The sequence below is a fragment of the Coturnix japonica genome, chromosome 5 (assembly GCF_001577835.2).
Source record: "Coturnix japonica isolate 7356 chromosome 5, Coturnix japonica 2.1, whole genome shotgun sequence".
Lineage (NCBI taxonomy): Eukaryota > Metazoa > Chordata > Aves > Galliformes > Phasianidae > Coturnix > Coturnix japonica.
The window spans coordinates 12,073,605-12,090,585 of record NC_029520.1 but is presented as its reverse complement, the minus strand read 5'-3'; the positions used below and the strand labels follow the sequence as shown (position 1 = coordinate 12,090,585).

The 16,981-nt window shown below is 44.5% G+C and overlaps 1 protein-coding gene across 12 annotated transcripts in view; it reads left to right on the top strand.

The window, feature by feature from the left end:
* Positions 1 to 16,981, top strand: part of TEAD1 (TEA domain transcription factor 1) — a 140,486-nt gene that overhangs the window by 114,815 nt on the left and 8,690 nt on the right. For all 12 annotated transcript variants that reach the window (XM_015863965.2, XM_015863971.2, XM_015863970.2 and 9 more), the window contains 2 exons: positions 5,333 to 5,506; positions 16,320 to 16,460. In XM_015863965.2, coding sequence (XP_015719451.1) covers positions 5,333 to 5,506; positions 16,320 to 16,460 — 315 coding nt within the window. The remainder of the gene's footprint in view (positions 1 to 5,332; positions 5,507 to 16,319; positions 16,461 to 16,981) is intronic.

Here is a 16,981-nt window from a genome sequence, read left to right as displayed (position 1 = left end):
GTTCCCCAAATATACAAACTGTGTGTACAAACAGAAGGCTGGTACACAGATAGATACAGCATTCAGAGACTCCAATGCTGAAAGGAAAATAATTCCAATTTCTCGAAGGTTCATTCACACCTACTTCCAAACCAGGAAAATACCGTGCCACCTCCTAGAATGAAGCCCCTCTTCTCTCTGCCTCTTCAAGGATTCTCACTGCCTCATGCACTTCAGGCAGCTTTCTATCTTAGGCCTGGAAGGAAATTTGGTAGGTCCACATTTCTTCAAAACGTGTTTTGAAAAGTGGTGAAGAAATAAAATATTCTTGATGTTTTCATTCAGGTTTTATTGTTGTTGTAAAGGGGCTTTGTGAGCCCGGAGAGAAATATGCCTGAGAAGCAGAAAGTGAAAGCAGTTGCGAGAGGGCTGTAAAAGCAGCCCACCATCATTAGTCAGATGCAGTAAAATCCACCTAAGTTAATCAAACCACCTAAGTGATGAAAAATCAGTGAGGTCTTTTCAAAAGAAACCGTCTACCTTTGAACAATCTCCATCATTAAAGGCATTGTTTGTCCTTTCTTGATTCCCCATAAAGTGTACAGAAAGCAGCTCAGCATTTTGGCCATAGCGAAGTCCTCAGTTAGCATCACTGTGAAAGAAAGAGGAAGCAAAGGCACACTTGGACGAACGTTGTGGAGTCCAAGTTTAGAAGATGGAAGGGCTGTGCGGTGCGGTGCAGCACACCTCCATCTCCATAACATGTTTGTCCTCGGGTATCATGTCATTATGCGCTCACGTGCTCCTTTTCTCCTCCCTCATTCTGTGATGATGCAGCGGCCCTTCTTTGATGAGCTGCTATTCAGCAGTTTGTTTTCTTCTGTTGTTGAAATGCGTGGCCCTGTGCCGTGCTTGCTGAGCAATATCTAAACTCTCCTCCCAAGAGAATTAACAATTTCCTCCATCTGCATTTCACAGATGTATCGGTGCAGTCGTCTCTGAAATTGACGGGCACTCTTGCTGACATCTGACAAACCAAGAAGTTCAGGTGCAAAAGAATGAATGGGCCTCTGATTTTGAGGGTCCACTTTGTTTTGTCACGAGCCTGATTTTTCCAAATACTGAGCATTATTGAGAGCTTCCTATATTCAGCTGTAATTTTCCCATCTGAGCTCTCAGCACTTGTGGATCTGGGACCGTGGGGTCTCGGATCAAGCAGGCCAGAATAGGAGGCTGCATCTGCAGTGCTGCAGGAAAGCAGATGATCTGTGAGCGCTTTGCCCGCCAGCAAGTCCCGGCTGCACACTGGGACGCCTGTGGCAGAGCGTGTGAAGTGCTGGGCAGCAGTACTGTGTCGGGCTGGGGGCTGTGCTGCCTCCCCAGCAGGGTTCTGCCCTGCTCAGCTCCTGCCTCTCTATTTCTGCAACTAGAAAGCTGTCTAAGGACTTTTCTTAGGGCTCATTCCTGATTGAACCCTGAGCAGAGACAGACAGGAAGCTGATGGGTGGAGGTCCTCAAGAAACAGGAGAGACTGTGCATTGTGTCATAACACATGAGCATGGGATGGTCATGAAAGTGCTAAAATCCCCAACAGCGGGACTTGGTGAAGTCTCCGGTTATAGGATGAGAGCATTATAAATACAAGTCCCAGTCTGCTTCAGTGGAGGACAGCAGCAGTGGCGATTAAATATCCGCTTACCGGTGTTTTGGTAGAAATGAGAACTGTTGGCAGAGCGAGTGACTTTCTTACACCAGCAGGAAATTAAAGAGTGTCAGATGTACAAGATAGAGCGAGACAGCATCACTGTGGAGGGCAGGCTGCGGGTGACAGCAGCACATTGACTGCTTTCTAATCAGTCTGCATTGCCTGGCCCCCTCCTTCAGTAGTGCAGTGCTGTGCAGGCCATGGGCTTTGAGACGGGGCAGACCAGGATCGATGCACGGGGCCCGGCACTTGAGCAGCACCGGTACCTCTCCTTTCAGCCTCAGAGAGCTGCTGTCCTTAGGCTACATCCTGCTCAGCTGCCCGCAAAACTTCTGTTTCACAGACAGGGCTGGCTGTTGCCTTGGTGTATAAGTGCAGAACTGGGGAGGAGGTGTTACAGATACACGCACTGGTGGATAGAACAAGTGGAGGTAATTCGTCTTTGTTCTACTCCAGCTAAATCTCTGCCACCGGCAATTTGTCTCGGTTCTTTTAAATTCCTAAGTGGATTATAATTTTTCTCGTGGTATTATTTGACAACAGTCATATTTCATGGCTTTACTGCATTCTTTGGATAGTTGGAATTTTTTAAGGAAGGGAGCTCAGTAAGAGGCAGCCATCTCCAGGGCATGTTGTGTAATGCAGACGCTGCAGACAGAGTAGCTGCAAACATTCTTTGTGCATTTTTATGGAGTTTTTATCCTCAGAAAACACAGGATCTGACCTATGGCGGTTGACAGCAGCTGAAGCACATTGCTGCCTCGCTGCTGGATGCAAACCCTTCCGATGCTGTGGCATGAGCAAATTTCTCCACACCTGATGTGCCTCCATGACTGGAATAGGGAGTCTGAGACAGTGGTGGATTCTGATGATACTGAGGACATTTTTAAGCTTTTCAGACATAATGGGCTGGTAAATATAGGCATGCAGCTTAGCCTCTTTGCTTCTATTTACACACAGATTCCCACTGTGAAGTATGTATGAGAACTACAGGGACATTTCAGTACCCTTTTGCCCTGCTCCTAATACAGTATCGTTCATTAGTTTGTAGAAATGTGCCACATTTAATTAGGTTAGTAATGACTGTACTTACTATAGGAATTGCAGCAACAGAAGGAGAAAATAATCACACATTGCAATGTCAAAATAAACATTTCCGTCCTAGGAATGTTGTCAGGTGATGTCATACCATCTGTCCCACTGTACCCGCACAGAAATGTTGCTGCAGCAGCATCTGGTACTTTGGCGAGCTCAGCAGACAACTGTGGTAGCTTTACAGCTGCCTTCAGCTCTGCTTTTGTATTTAAACAGCATAAAGACTTCTCAAGACTGTTCCGTGTTCCTCTACACAGGATTTCTTTTATTGACATTTAGATACTGAGCAAGTTTTGCTGCGCCAGCCCTTATTCTGAGTGAGAGAGAGCAGAAGTGCCCATCCCCAGGGAGAGCTCTCCTGGGCAGATTAAGTTTGCAGGGAAGGGAGGAATGTTTTGGCTTTGTTTCTCATGGAAGGCTGAAGTGCTCTCCCTGTGCCTTGGTCAAACAGGGCGTCCATCAGCAGCCATGTTAGGTGACTCATCCCACACCCCTGTGCCTACATGTTGCTCCCGCTAGCCTAGAAGAGCAACAGGAGCATGCTTCTGGAGCCCTGAGGCGTGGGACACCATGGCCTTTTGGTTCAGTGTCCTAAGCAAAGGTTTTGATCAAAGTTATTCTGTAGGAAGCAAAAAACATCCAGTCTGGCTTTTTGTCGTTCAGTCACAGTGCTGCCAGCTTAATGTGTGTCAAAAAATAGAAACTGGAGACGTGGTTCCTTCTCATATTAGTTTGCTTTTCTTGGTTTTTTGGTTTTTTTTTTCCAAGCTGAAGGGTTTCCTAAGTTCACTTTTTCCACTACTGAGCAAAGTAAAATGCTGCCTCTGACTGCAGACACTGCTGTGATAACCTCTCGTGTTTACCAGCCAGACCAATGATTTCCTGGGTCCTTGTGTAAATGATCAACTTGTGAAGCTAACCAGGGCACGCTCCCTCCTGCACACACACATTTAGCTCTCATCCATACGTTTATTTCTCTGCCATGTGTGTTTCTATGGTGGAAACTGCTTATTCAGACCATCTCTGACTCTCCGGGACACACTGGGCAAGTTCTCTGTGCATAAGGGAAACTGAGACGGCATTATTTTGAGGGAAGCCTGCAAGGAAAATCCATGCAAATGGTGCTCATGTGTCTGATACACTGAGTTCAAGACTTGCATGTGCAAACACCTTTGCATGCTGTTACACTTTCCATTTTTTCTTTCACGAGAGGGACCACCTGACTCTGTAAAAAGCATAGATTTTACCGTTATGCTTTTTACCACAAACAGGTAAGTGTTCCCTGATTCTGAATTCAGATTGCACTGTGCTTGAAGGTTGTCAAAGAGATTACAATTTCCTAAGTACAGAAATGTTGCCAGTCCGTTTCCTTGTCCCCAGAGCCTTGGGCATCTGCTAGGAAAGGCCCCGCTCACACTGAAGGAAGGCTATGAGAGGATGTGCAATTAATTTAGATTTGTCATTTCAATTTGTTCGTTCAGCAGGTATGTTGTAAACAAAATAGCCTAAATGAGGTCTGCTTTGGAGTTTTAAATAATTTATTTGTGCTTACCAATTGGGAATTGCCCCGTATATACAGCATCTGTTGGATATGACAGAGTTTTCAAGTATGTTCATTGACAGCATATCAGTTTTGCTTTAATTGAGTTAGAAAAATCTTTTGTGACCTGCGTGTTTAAAATCAGTTTTAATCTCACTGCTCTGCAGCTCCTTCAGTCTGCTTGCGTGATGCTGCTAGCACCCAAAAGAGCACATTGGTCTGAGTGGGAGCTGTCTTGGGCTCTCCTGGCCTGAGGAGGTGAGCGATGAGTTGCAGGGAGATGAGGTTAAGAAATGGGGAAATGGAAGCAGAGTGCATATTTTGGCGCAGAGAGTGGTCTGTGGCACTCACTCCCTAGGGCTCCCTAGGTGAAGGTTGGCTTCTTTTAGTACTTAGGTCAAAACACTGGAGGGTGTATGGCGAGTTCTGCTCATACAGTATCAGCAACGGTGAGTGTTTGGCCTTCTTGCGATTGTCATCCCAAGATTTAAAGAAACTCCTATTTAAGTGCTGTTAGTGTATGCTATAGGTTGAGTTTTGTCATTGTTTCTTCTCAGTAGACAAGCAAGAAGTGTGTAGGTGCAGGCTGTTGGGACGGTAGCAGAAATCTGGGTTTGAAGGACTTGGGTCGTTAAAAAGCATGGCTCAAAGCCGCAGAAAGAGGCTTTCCTCCAGTGCATATTCATCTGATTATGCCCTGCAGTGGGCTCTTCAGCACCTTGCTGCCATTCGGTCTTTCATTGTAAATTATTCCCTGGAAGATGGCCATGTTTGGTGGCGTGCAGAAGGGCCGTGGGGTTTTGAAGCTGACCCTTGCTCACTAGGGGCTATTTCACAATCACTGAAGTTCTTCATGGAAAGCATACTGCAGAAAATCAGAGTCCCAGGAGTAACGTGCGAGTCATTGAGTCCATCAAAGCGCGCTTCCCTCGGCAGGAACACACGCAGACCTGTGGCCTAATAAACCTCTGTTCTTTTTGTACAGCGCTGATTTTCCTGTTTCTTTTTTGCAGTACAATAAACACCTCTTCGTACACATTGGACACGCAAACCATTCTTACAGCGACCCGTTGCTTGAATCGGTGGACATTCGTCAGATTTATGACAAATTTCCTGAAAAGAAGGGCGGTCTAAAGGAGCTGTTTGGGAAGGGGCCCCAGAACGCTTTCTTCCTCGTAAAATTCTGGGTGAGTAAGACCTTGACACCGAGAGCCTTTCTTGGCAGCTTGGCCTTTGTTTAGTGCTTAGCTTCGGGGTGCACGTGGAGGTGTCTTCTCTTGTCTAAGAGCGTAGATAAGCTGTGTATCCTTCTGGTAGGGTGCTGTCCCAGAGCCACTCTCGTTGGTAGCTCCACAAGTCTGTGTCGCAGATGACATGCGGGGGCAGATGCGTGCCTCAGCTGCGCTCGACACAGCTGCTGAACAGGAGCAAACAGGTGAGTGAGCACTTGTTTGTAAATGGGGAACTGCCATCTAGTGGTCTGAGAACAAGCAGCGAAGCAATGAAATAGAGACTGCTTTTACTGTTTCTGATGTAGAACTCTTGTCAAATGCGCATAATACCAGGATCAGTCTGCACTTAGCAAATAGGACCACGAAGGACTTGGTTCAAGCATACTTTGGGCCGGTTCTGAGCTTGTGAGAGTTACAGGGTTTTTCTTAACATGTGTTTTGATTGCTAGAGTGCATCCGCTTCCCCCTTGCCTGTTTGTTAGCAAGCTGTGGGACTCTGCTCCAAAAATTCTATGTCTCTGCTCGTTTCAGGCAGGAATGAAATCAGAATTTGAATGGAAAGCTGAGATGTTGCAAAATATATTGGTCTAGTTTTAGTAAATTTCACTGATATACCAGACCTAATTTGTTGCATTTGTTCATCTGAAAGGATCACCAAATCTCAATAGGACAGACCTTATTTATGCTTACACTTTTCCTTTGCATCAGTTTGTTGTTTGTTTGTGATAGGCTCTTCTTCATAACAGATTTTGTTTTTTAAAGCCTCAGTGAAAGGGGCACATTCAGGGACTAATTACAGAGTGGAGAGGTTTGGTGCTGACATTAGAAAAGGTGGATCTGGAAGCACTGCTTATGGTATTGGTCTTTCTCTGTTGAAGTTTGTCTTTGTGATCTGAAATACTGTCCAATCTGTACGTACCCTAGACTTCACGTGCTGCCAATAGTTTCTGTGGCACCAAATATGGGAACTGAGAATGAGGGAGACTCTTCTCGCAGATCTGGGTGCAGAAGAGAGAAACCACTGAGTGGGAGCTGTGCTGCAGCACAGGAGAAATACATGGAGAAAATTATGGAGCTTAAAACTAGAAATGGGAGCTACAAACTGAGTGTTTGAGGGCCGGCTGAGCAGAGTCCAGAAGCAGGTGGTAGCGGTGAACTGGAAGCTGCAAGACACCAGAAACCGGGAGCCTGCAAAAGGCAGGTGAGAGCGTAGAGTTAAAAAGGGATAAGGAGTGGGAAGCGGGAGCATCTGGGGTAAGGAGTCTGCGGGGGATTGTAGGATGACAGCACACAGCAGAGATGCCTGTGTGAGAGCTGGGAGCAGGACAAGCGTAAGGACAAAAGAAATATGGCGGCAGAGAGACAGCAGTTGGAATTATTGTCTATAACCACTGAGTTCGTTTCCTTGCAAAACTTGGGCTTGAACTGAGGCCCATCATCTCACCAACCCACTTTGCTCAATAAAATACTTGCGAAAGCCACTGGCACAGTGAACCTCACCCCACCTGTCTGTTCTCAGTTGCATGAGAATGACCAGCCTGATCTAGCTGTGGATGTCCTCTCATCACAGGGCAGTTGGACTTGAGGGCCTTCAGGGGTTTCTTTCAACTCAATTGATTCTATGGTTGTAAGCCTTAGACTACATCGGGCATGGAAGCAGCAAAGACCGGTGCTGTATTCACCGATGTGCAGTACGTTGCTTCTCCGTGTGGAAATTGATTTTCAGGAGGGCTGAATGCTCAAAGATGTATCTAAAACCAGTGGAGAACTTCCTTGTATCATTCAGGTCAGTGTTGTACTCGTGGCCAATAAGTTCAGCGTACCAGCTTTCTATGGTCGATCTCCTACAAGCATTGCTCAGCTTTAACCCTCTTAAATCAGTTTCACGGCATCACAGTGATGCTGTCCCTTTACCTTGGGTCATCGTAAAGAAATCAAACTCACTGGTGTCTATTTTTAAAAAATATATGTATACCATTATGAGAATTTTAACAATTCTAAAGTTCAGCACAGGTTCTGAGTAGCGTGCGGGAGGCAGGGACTTTGACACAGCGAATAATGACAATAATGAAAAATATTGTGTAGCTGCTCAGTGGGCGAGTGTGCAGTCACGTAAGTAAAGACTCCATGATGCAGTTCAGCAGTAAGGATGTGTGGGAAACTTCAGTCCAGCATTTCCTAACCTCACGGTGCCTTCCAACTTCACAGTCTTTTAATACAATTTTGTGTAATGTAGAGATTAAAAAACGCACAGTGCTAAACATCCTGCTGAGTTATATATTAAGAAAGTGATGGGAATGCCTTCCTAAGCCATGGCCTTAAAATAGGCCAGTGGATTTTCTTTCTCATTGGGCGTGCAAAGGCAGAGGGAGGGTGCCGGGGGCAGCATTCGGGTATAGCAAGCCTGATGGTGAATGCTCTTCTAGGAGTAGACTTCACACCAGTGCCCCCACAGCTAGAAACATATATATAAGAAAAACAGAAGATGGCTGTGGTGAGTCGTGAGAATTAGATCCTAAACTGTCAGCTCACTGTCTTTCATTTAATTTCTTTCACCCCAATGTGACATTTCTTCTGGGAAAAAAAAAAAAAAAAAAAAAAAAAAGACATTTGCCATTTTGGAGGGGAGCCTTTAGAAACTGTTCTGAAACAGAAATCTGTTACCAGTTTGTATCCGAAAAAGGTTGTTGACAGTCCTTTGGACCCTGATTGTAATTTCCAGTTTATTAATGTTAAAATAGATTAAATTCTGTATTCTTGTCCTTTCTTTTAAATTCAGTATCCACTTCTGAAGCAGTATCCGTTGTCTGCATCTCGTCCACTACCACCTCCTACTCTGAAAAGTTCAACTTCTCCCAGGTTCTGTTCATTGCTTATTCACAGTATTTCCCCTCTCCCTTTGATTAGCTGTTTCTCACTTGCCATCGTTTTTGTTGTCTTCTCCCTTTATTGCTATTTTTTAGCCACTGACGGTTTGCTTGTCGGTGTAAGCCAGTGTTCAGTAACAGTCTGGGCTTCGGTGGGTTTTGGTTTTAATGTGAGTAAAAGAGGAATACAGAGTTGTACTGGGTAAATAACACAGGTGGGAAAGCACTGCAAGGGGGCTCAGGAAAAGAGAACCGAGGACTATCAGTGAAAAGAGTCAAGGGAAACCGGCGCAGGAAAGCGGTTGGATGTTGTTGCTTGTGGAAGTGTGAAAGCAAAGGTGCGGATGTGATGCCAGAAGGGATGGTGAGCCTGTAAACAGATTTAAAGAAAGGTCAGCCTGTCCCTGGAGGTGACAGAGAGGATGTTTTGTTTAGACATTAAATCTAGTGTGCAAAAGAAGGATGGGAAACAGGGAGACCAGAAAGGAACGTTCGCGCTGAGAAATGACCGAGGCACAAAGTAGCTTAACTCTGGTAGCTGGGAAGAATATTCCTCTTGCTCTTTCCCCACGTAGCTCTTCTCGAGGGTTCTCGGCAGCACGGTTGCCTTTCAGTTTTTCCCATGATAGAATTAATAAGGTTTGATTACAGAGTGGGAGGGGAGGGTCTGAGATCTTGCAAGAAGACATTTGGTAACTTTGGAGTTGACGTTGCAAAGCATTACATGTATTAAGTATGAAGCCAAATTGTTTTGCTGTGCGGAGGCTTAATGGTTCGCTCTGATTGTATCTCCTGTGAGGTACAGCCTGATGCTGGGAATGGGAAGGCTTCTGGCCTCAGTCCTGGTGACACATCTGGATGTCGCACTTTAAGGCCTTTTCCTACCTACCTGCAGGAGGTGTGAAAGGAGGAAATTTCTCCATTTACGTCACCCAAATGACCAAGCCCACCACCCTGCTCAGCAGTTCCTAGGTCTTTTTTTCTTGTACCTTGATTGCATTGAATGTTCTGCTTGTGCCAGGCAGTCACTGGGAATTAGTTGGACTTGTACTTACTATATTATGCACTCAGTGCAGTGAGTAAATAAGGAACAACACACCGACAATATAACATGGGAAGTTTGTGTGATATGACAGTGATATGAAACTGGAGATTACAGGGATATAAAATGAAAACAAAAGTAAATGTTCTTAAGTAAGTGGGAAAGTAATCTAGAAAACTGGCAAGGAATTCAGAGAGTTTAGCGGAACCTTTGCCTGCATGCAGGGTGAGTGCACAGCCTTTCTGTTCACACTGTCATTGTCAGAAGCGAAATGATCCCGATCAGTGTAAGATAAGCAGGTATGATCTGTGTCATCTAATCTTAAGTCAACGTGCTCTTTGCCTGGTTTTTGTTTAAGGTGTTACGATGACTTGTGGAAAAACCCCCAAGTTTTCTGATCTTTGTAATTGTCATCAGCATATCTGAAAGCTGAGATAACATACGTTGCCCCTGTTAGATTCTTTTATTGGCGAAAGTTCTACTCACATAGTTTTCTAATTGTTTAAAATGCTTATCTGCCACTATTCATGAATTATCTAACACTAAATAATACACCTGGGCCTCCTGCAAAAGTAAATGCTGTACATACGCCTCCAGCGTTATCCTGAAATGCTTCTTAAAGCATGATCGCTGGCCCTGCCTTCTCAGCCCCCAGTGCTCTGTCCACAGCTCTCCATTTTCTCTCGCACAAAGTTCACGATACGCGTCTCCAGCAACAAGCACCTTCAGTCCGACTCCGCTATTATTTTGTCACGTGCATCTCCACCGGCACAGGAACTGCTGTGGGACTTAATTGGAGTCTATAACTAGTGTTATCCAGCACTAGCTGATCCGGTAGCCACTTTTTACTGAGAGCTTTTAACACTAATTCATCAGTGCATACCTGTACGTTGCAGTCAAGATTAAATTCGTCTTCTGTTTTAGATGATTGTTACTCTCTCGCATTTTGCCCTGCTGTCTGACTGCACGACTTCTGTTGCCCGCAGGGCTCACGCAGCGGGCTCCGTGCCTCTGCTGGGATCCTCGGTGCCAGTGTGAGCACAACTTCCGGTGCCGCGGCCGTGGATTTTGTGTGTCTTGACACTGACAGGTGCTCTCTGCCGAGACTAAACTGATTTCTGCAGCTCTGGGCGTAGACATGAGAAACAAATATAACTAAAAGGCAGAGGAACATTTTCAAAGTAGAGACACGTGAAAAAAGGCAGCTGATATAAATTAATATTGCACTTTCAGGCTTTCCACCATTCTGAGCAACTGACGTAATATTTTAAGTATTTGCAAGAGCTCGAACTATTCTTCAAACTGAGGGAAGCTTAGGTTAGAGCCCAGTGAAACTCTGAAAAACTCGAGCTCATCTGAAGATGTGTGGATGATATTAATTGATGTTTGAAACGAATGCCTCTATTTGCAGGAATCTGCAATGCAAACTAGGAGTCGTCGAAAGTCATGCATATTATAATTAGGGCAAGCTTTTAAAGATGCTTTGAAGTCCTAAACATTTTTGAAATTCAAATGCGGTATGGAATAAAGGGATCTACACAATAAAGGGGCATTAAATTATGTCCCCCAAATTTCACTGTTTTATAGATGTAAATATATGCCATAATTAGCGGTAAGTAACATGAGGAGGATGGCTAAGTTTATTCCTATTCTTATTCAAAACAGCTGTGGCATGAAAAATAATGCTCCTTCTCTTTGTGATACAGTGGAACAAACAATTTACCCATGTAATCAGTGTTCAGAAATGGCTTGCGCCTGTGGTTGCCTCCCACCCCCTCCTGAATGTGTCCCCATGCGCCTCCAGCAGTCTTAAAAGGTGCAGCCATTCTTTGTGCCCTTCGTCCACACACACAATTGTGGCTGCTGCCTGTTGTGTTTGTTCTTTCTTCTCGCTATTTCTACATGCAGTTTGTTTCGCACAACCTTGGATTTCCCTCCATCCACACAAGCGCACGCATGCACACTCGCCAACTTTGACCGGCAAATGGTCTGTGGCTCACAAATGGGAGTTGTAACGTGAACGGTGCTATGGCCAGCATGCAAATGTATGCCAAACGAATTAGATATGGAGGAAAGCAGACATCCATTTTCTTTTCAGCATCACAACCCCATCGGTGCAGGGAGCTCTCGTTGTGCTCGTGGAGGACCCCGTCAGCAATTGATGCGAGGGCATTAGCGCTTGAGCCTGGATAATGAGCGGAAGGGCCGAGCAGCTGGGGAGCCCAGCAGCTCGGTCTGTGTGTCCAACATGAGCCCAACCATGTGGCAGACCTGGACGCAATTCCTGAGCTGCAGCATAACGCACGCTGAAACGTGCCAGCACCCCAGATGCTCCCCTTGGAAAAAATTGCTTCACAATTTGGAATCTCTGCTCTTTGATCAGCCTTTGGAGAGGAGGAGGGGAGGCACGATGTGGTCATATGAGTAACACACCTCCCTGCAGTCAGCAGCCGCTCAAACCTGTATGTCGTTAACAGATGACCTTCTGTGCTTAATGTTAACTACCGAATGCCAGCGTAAATTATTCTGGCCCTCTTCACATCTCACTGTTTCCAATAGGTGCTGTTTTCCCTCTACTCAGCAGAAAGAATTCAAACTCTGTATTTTTTTCTGGAGTTGCTTTTTTGTTAGCCAGAGCTGTTATTATTAAACAGGCAGTCTGCGCGCCTGCCTTTAACACAGTCTGAGAGCGCTCGGGAGGTGGATAGGAAGTATTTTGCTGTTGTTTTCTAATGTTTTTCCGCTTTCTGTCGGTTGCAGCTAGCTCTGTTTTGGTTCTTGCTCTGGCACGCTGGCAGAGGCATCTCCAGCCAGCATGTGAAACACTCAGTGCTCTTAATGCGTAACATTTTCAGTGCTGCCCTTTGACAAGCTACGTTGCATAAATGAATTAATACCGTTCTTAAACAGCCATGTCCAAAAGGTACCGGAAAGCTGTGAACTTTTGCCGCCCGATGCATTCAGCTAATATAGAGCTCTGATCTTAGAAATAATCTAGATGAGTTTTACTTTTGAAAATGGCCACACTGAAAAACAAACAAACAATCAAAACCACCCAGAAGCCGACTACATTTATGGTTTTTAATTATTGGGTTTTCTTTTTCTCACAAATTCTATTGATCTCATATTTTAAATTATTATTTAAATGAGAATTTTTCAACGAGTAACTGAACTCTTGTTCATTACGTGGGATCGTCCCTCCATTCTGAACGTTATTTATCTGTATGTGCTCACAAACCACAAATCCCTGCAGCCAGGTATCGGGGCATAGCTGCACTGGAAGCTGCACAGAAGGGAAAGATGGTTTACAGCCCAGGAAGCCTTGCAACCTTACATCTAAAATGCACGAGAACCGAGATGGTGAGCACCAAGGGAATGAGGAGACCAAGCTGGTTCTCAGGAGAGGCTGCAGGCACACTGAAAAATAAAATGTTAAGAAGGAAAACTGAGGTTAAGTTATAGATGCCAGTTTGGGTATTATTACATTTATCTAGTCTTGCCTCTCCTGTGTGTAAGACGGGCAGTAATTTCTGCATGCAGACAACAGGCCAACTTGGGCTAAGCTTCCACGTCAGTTAGGTGTGTGGGCCCGTTAAAAAATTCCTAAGAAACGGCAACTGTACCATATTTCATAATTTTTTGAGCATTTTACCACCATCAGGGATATCGGCATCTGCCTTGTATTTCATTTAGCTTTTGTGTAGCTTCAGCTTTTTGTCTTTTAATGTCCTTTCATGCAAGATTTAATCTGTCAGAAGACTCTTCCCCATGTAGCAACTTGTAGGCTATGACAAAGTCGTGGAAAAACTTCTCTTGGAAAAACTAAGTAGATGGAGTTTCATTAGTCATTCACTACAAAGGATGTTTTCCAGACCTGAAATCATTCTTGTAACTCTTTTCTGAACCTTTTCCAATTTTCCTACATCCTTTCTAAAATGCGGACGCAAAAACTGGAGTCAGTATTTTAGCGAGGAGCCTGCTAAACCTGAGCGCATAGGGGTAGCACGTGGCTGTTCTCCCTCTCAGAATGACATCTGCAACTGTCATAGCCACAGCAGGCGTCTGTTGCTTTGGTCTGAGGGATGCATCTTCACGTGTCCATTATGTGAGTAAATGGACCGCTTTCTCTGGAAGCCATATTTAAAAAGTCCTTTGTGAGTAGTTCTTATAATTTAAAAGCTTTGTATTTTACCGGTGGCCATCTTCCCTTCTCTCGAAAAGTAGGATAGAAAGGTAATGAAGATCGACAAAGTCATCTGGAATCTGATTTATTTTCCATGCTAAGACTACTTGAAGTGACACACCCTTCTGTGCAACCGTACCTGCGCCTTCATAGTGCTCGCGTGCGCATCCTCTAGGGAAAAAATTTGAACCCGTGCTGAAGGGCAGGATGTCTTTAGTAGGTGAGAATAGAGAGAATTCTGTCACGAGAAGGTTTACGTTCAGGACTATTCACTGGTGGCAACTCTTAAATGTTTTCATGGTGGTGTTACACTTTTTGAAGGAGTCTTAAAGCTTCAGCAGTTGGTAGCTTGTTAAACATCAAAACTGCTGTTTAAAAGGAAGAGGCATCTTCCCATTGGAAACACTTCCTTTGCATGCGAGACTCCCTAACCAGAGGACAAATACAGATAATTTGTGTCTGGTTTGGGTTTTTTATTTTTTTTTTTCCAACAGTGTTGTGATTGTGCAGGAGTAAATCACGACAGTCGAGTGATAATTTCAAGTGTTCCTCATTCAAGCTTCAGAGCCTCGGTGTCTATTTTTGGTGTCTACAGGACCGCTGGTGATTTCAGCCAGAGCTGGAAGCACTGTGGGAGTGATCAACAGTGTGCCAGATGGCCCTGTGTTGCTTTCCAGGTTAAATGTCAAGTGTTTTTTTGGTTGTTTTTTTGTTTGTTTGTTTGTTTTTTGTTTTGTTTTCTTTTGGTGGGCTTCAAAGTAAGATAGAAACAGATGAAAAGTTATTTTGTAGCCCCTGTTAGTAGTTGTTATGGCTGCTTGCAATGTAAGGTCTATGCAGTTATTCCTTTTGACAACGTAAAATTGTGAGGAGCATTTTGTTTACAATTTCTAAATTTATTTCTGATACCTTAAAGGGAAAGAAAAAACATCGTGTGGTAAAACTGTAATTGCAGGAGCAACCGAAATAATTACTTTTTAAGACAAGGGGATATGTCACAGCAGTATAATCCTTTTCTCAGAAACACTTACTCTTCAGGAATTCCTGCAGAGCAGCTGTGAGGTGGTCGATGGCTGCTGCAGTTCTTCATATTTAGATGTAACTGCAAACCAGCTGCAATGACAAAATGCTTATTTGCCATTAGCTCAGGTCAATGTATGGCAGAGCGCTGCGAGTCCTGCGTTAGCTGTACGTTAAACGCTGACTGCTGACCTCGTGCGACACATGTTCGAGAAACAAGGTGTAATGGTGATAGGATTTCTTTCTGTTATGCAAAAGATGTGACTATAAGGCTGTTTGTGTTACAGCGTGTAAGCCTCCAGAGACTTCTCCGCTGAGTAATTTACCAAAGCTAGCCTGAAATAATATTAGACCCACGTCTTCTCCGTACCACAGAGCATCTCAGAATTGCTATTATCAGCATATTGCCTCAGAAGGTTGTGCCACAAATATGGATTGTAGACACTAAGTAGAATTAATGAGCTGTTGCCTAGTTAAACATTAAATAGCAGTTACAAACAGCCTGAAATGCAGCGAAGGCAGAATTATAAATGCTCCACGATGGCCAGTAAATAAACACATTTATTAAAGGTCTCCAGTTTTGTATTATTTCTGTTTTAGCAATGAAAAGCAGTAGGAACAAGCCAGGCTAGAGTTGTAAGTGAAACTGCTGCAGAAGAATATTTCTGTGACCAAATATGCTCGTTTCGGGGCAGCTGTAAGCTCTTGTGATTTCCTAAAGGTTGTGCCGCAGTAGCTGATGGGCTGTTTCCACATAAAAAGAAAACCCTGCCCACTCTCTCCTCAGGCACCAAAGATGTCAGCAGCGCTAATACCTGAATCAACAGATCCAGCTGCGGATATCTCTGGTCTCTGCCTTTGTCCATCTTAGTGCTCTTTCAGGTTGAAGGCTTTGTGAAAATGATTTCGTGATGACGAAGAGCACAGCGGCGGCAAAGCTTCAGTTCTGTTGCAGGCCTGGGGAGGCGGGATTCAGCATGCGACCAGTGCTCTTGCTTTGTAACCAAATGAATCACGCTGTGCACAAGACTCGGACATAAATAATTAAAGGGAATGCTGTTCCTCACTTGATCCTGCACGTCTCAGTCTCTGGCTCTAGATGTGAGAGGCAGCTGGGTCGTTATTCAGGCCGTAGCGAAATACTGAAAGAAATCAAATACTTTCGGTACTATTTTATTGGTCCAATAGGCACGGCTCAGTAAGCGCACTGATAACGTGAAGCCTGTGAACTGCGTCATGCAGCTCAGTGAAGTTAAACAGCTCTCTGAATTGGGGCCATATGGCTTGACAGAGTTTATTAGAGATCGATTCCCAAGTTGCACAGCCATCTTCCTTTGTAGCAGCGATTTCATTGTTTAAGGAAAGGAAAAGGACTTCCTCTCTTTGCCAGACAAGAAAGGTCACCTGTAGCTAAGAGAAATACCGTCCTCTCTTTTGTTGTTTAGTTTGAAGAAATTGCTGCTTCCCGAAGGTTTCTACTTCAATGATTTATGCAGGTTCTTTCTTTGATATTGTCCACTGCCATCGTAGTCACTACCGCACTCCCTTTTCCCTCCCCTATTTCGAAAACCAGCGCAGTGTGAACTTCAGTTTATACTTCCGAGGTTATCAAATGAAAAATAACATCTGCGGCATCTTTTGCTTTTTCCGCAACAGGCTGACTTAAACTGCAACATTCAAGATGATACAGGAGCATTTTATGGAGTCACCAGTCAGTACGAGAGCTCAGAAAACATGACAATCACCTGTTCCACCAAAGTCTGCTCCTTCGGAAAGCAAGTAGTAGAAAAAGTAGAGGTGGGTATCGGGGTGGGCTGTGGTGAATCTCTGGTTCTTTTTGGTTTTTACTTATGTTGCTTCTGCCTTCCTCTTCCCAAGAGAGTGTTTTCCTTCCCAGGAAGGTTTGGGTCTGTTGTAAATCGCTGTGTGTCCAGTGACACTACAGTATATAACATTCTAGTTCCCTGTTGCTTGGAATCCTTCTCCATTCGGCCCGCATCTGACATCAGCGCAACCTCCTCTGTCACAGCAGAAAAGCGTTGAAGAAAAAATGCTTTTCGCTCCCACTTCCAAACTCTCATCCAACCACGTGGCCTGTTTGGACAGTCCTGCAGTGACAGAGGATGGTGGTCTGTTTTTCTTCGCTACCTACAGTTATCTTACACACAGAAGGGCGTAATTTTCATGGTCACCGGTACCTTTAAATGGAAAGGTAAATGTTTTCTAACATTAATCGGCCTTTATGTATTTTGGACTTCTCTGTTCTAAGCCCCCAGAGTGTATGGACTGGTCAAGTTGGTTTACTTGGTTTACTGTGC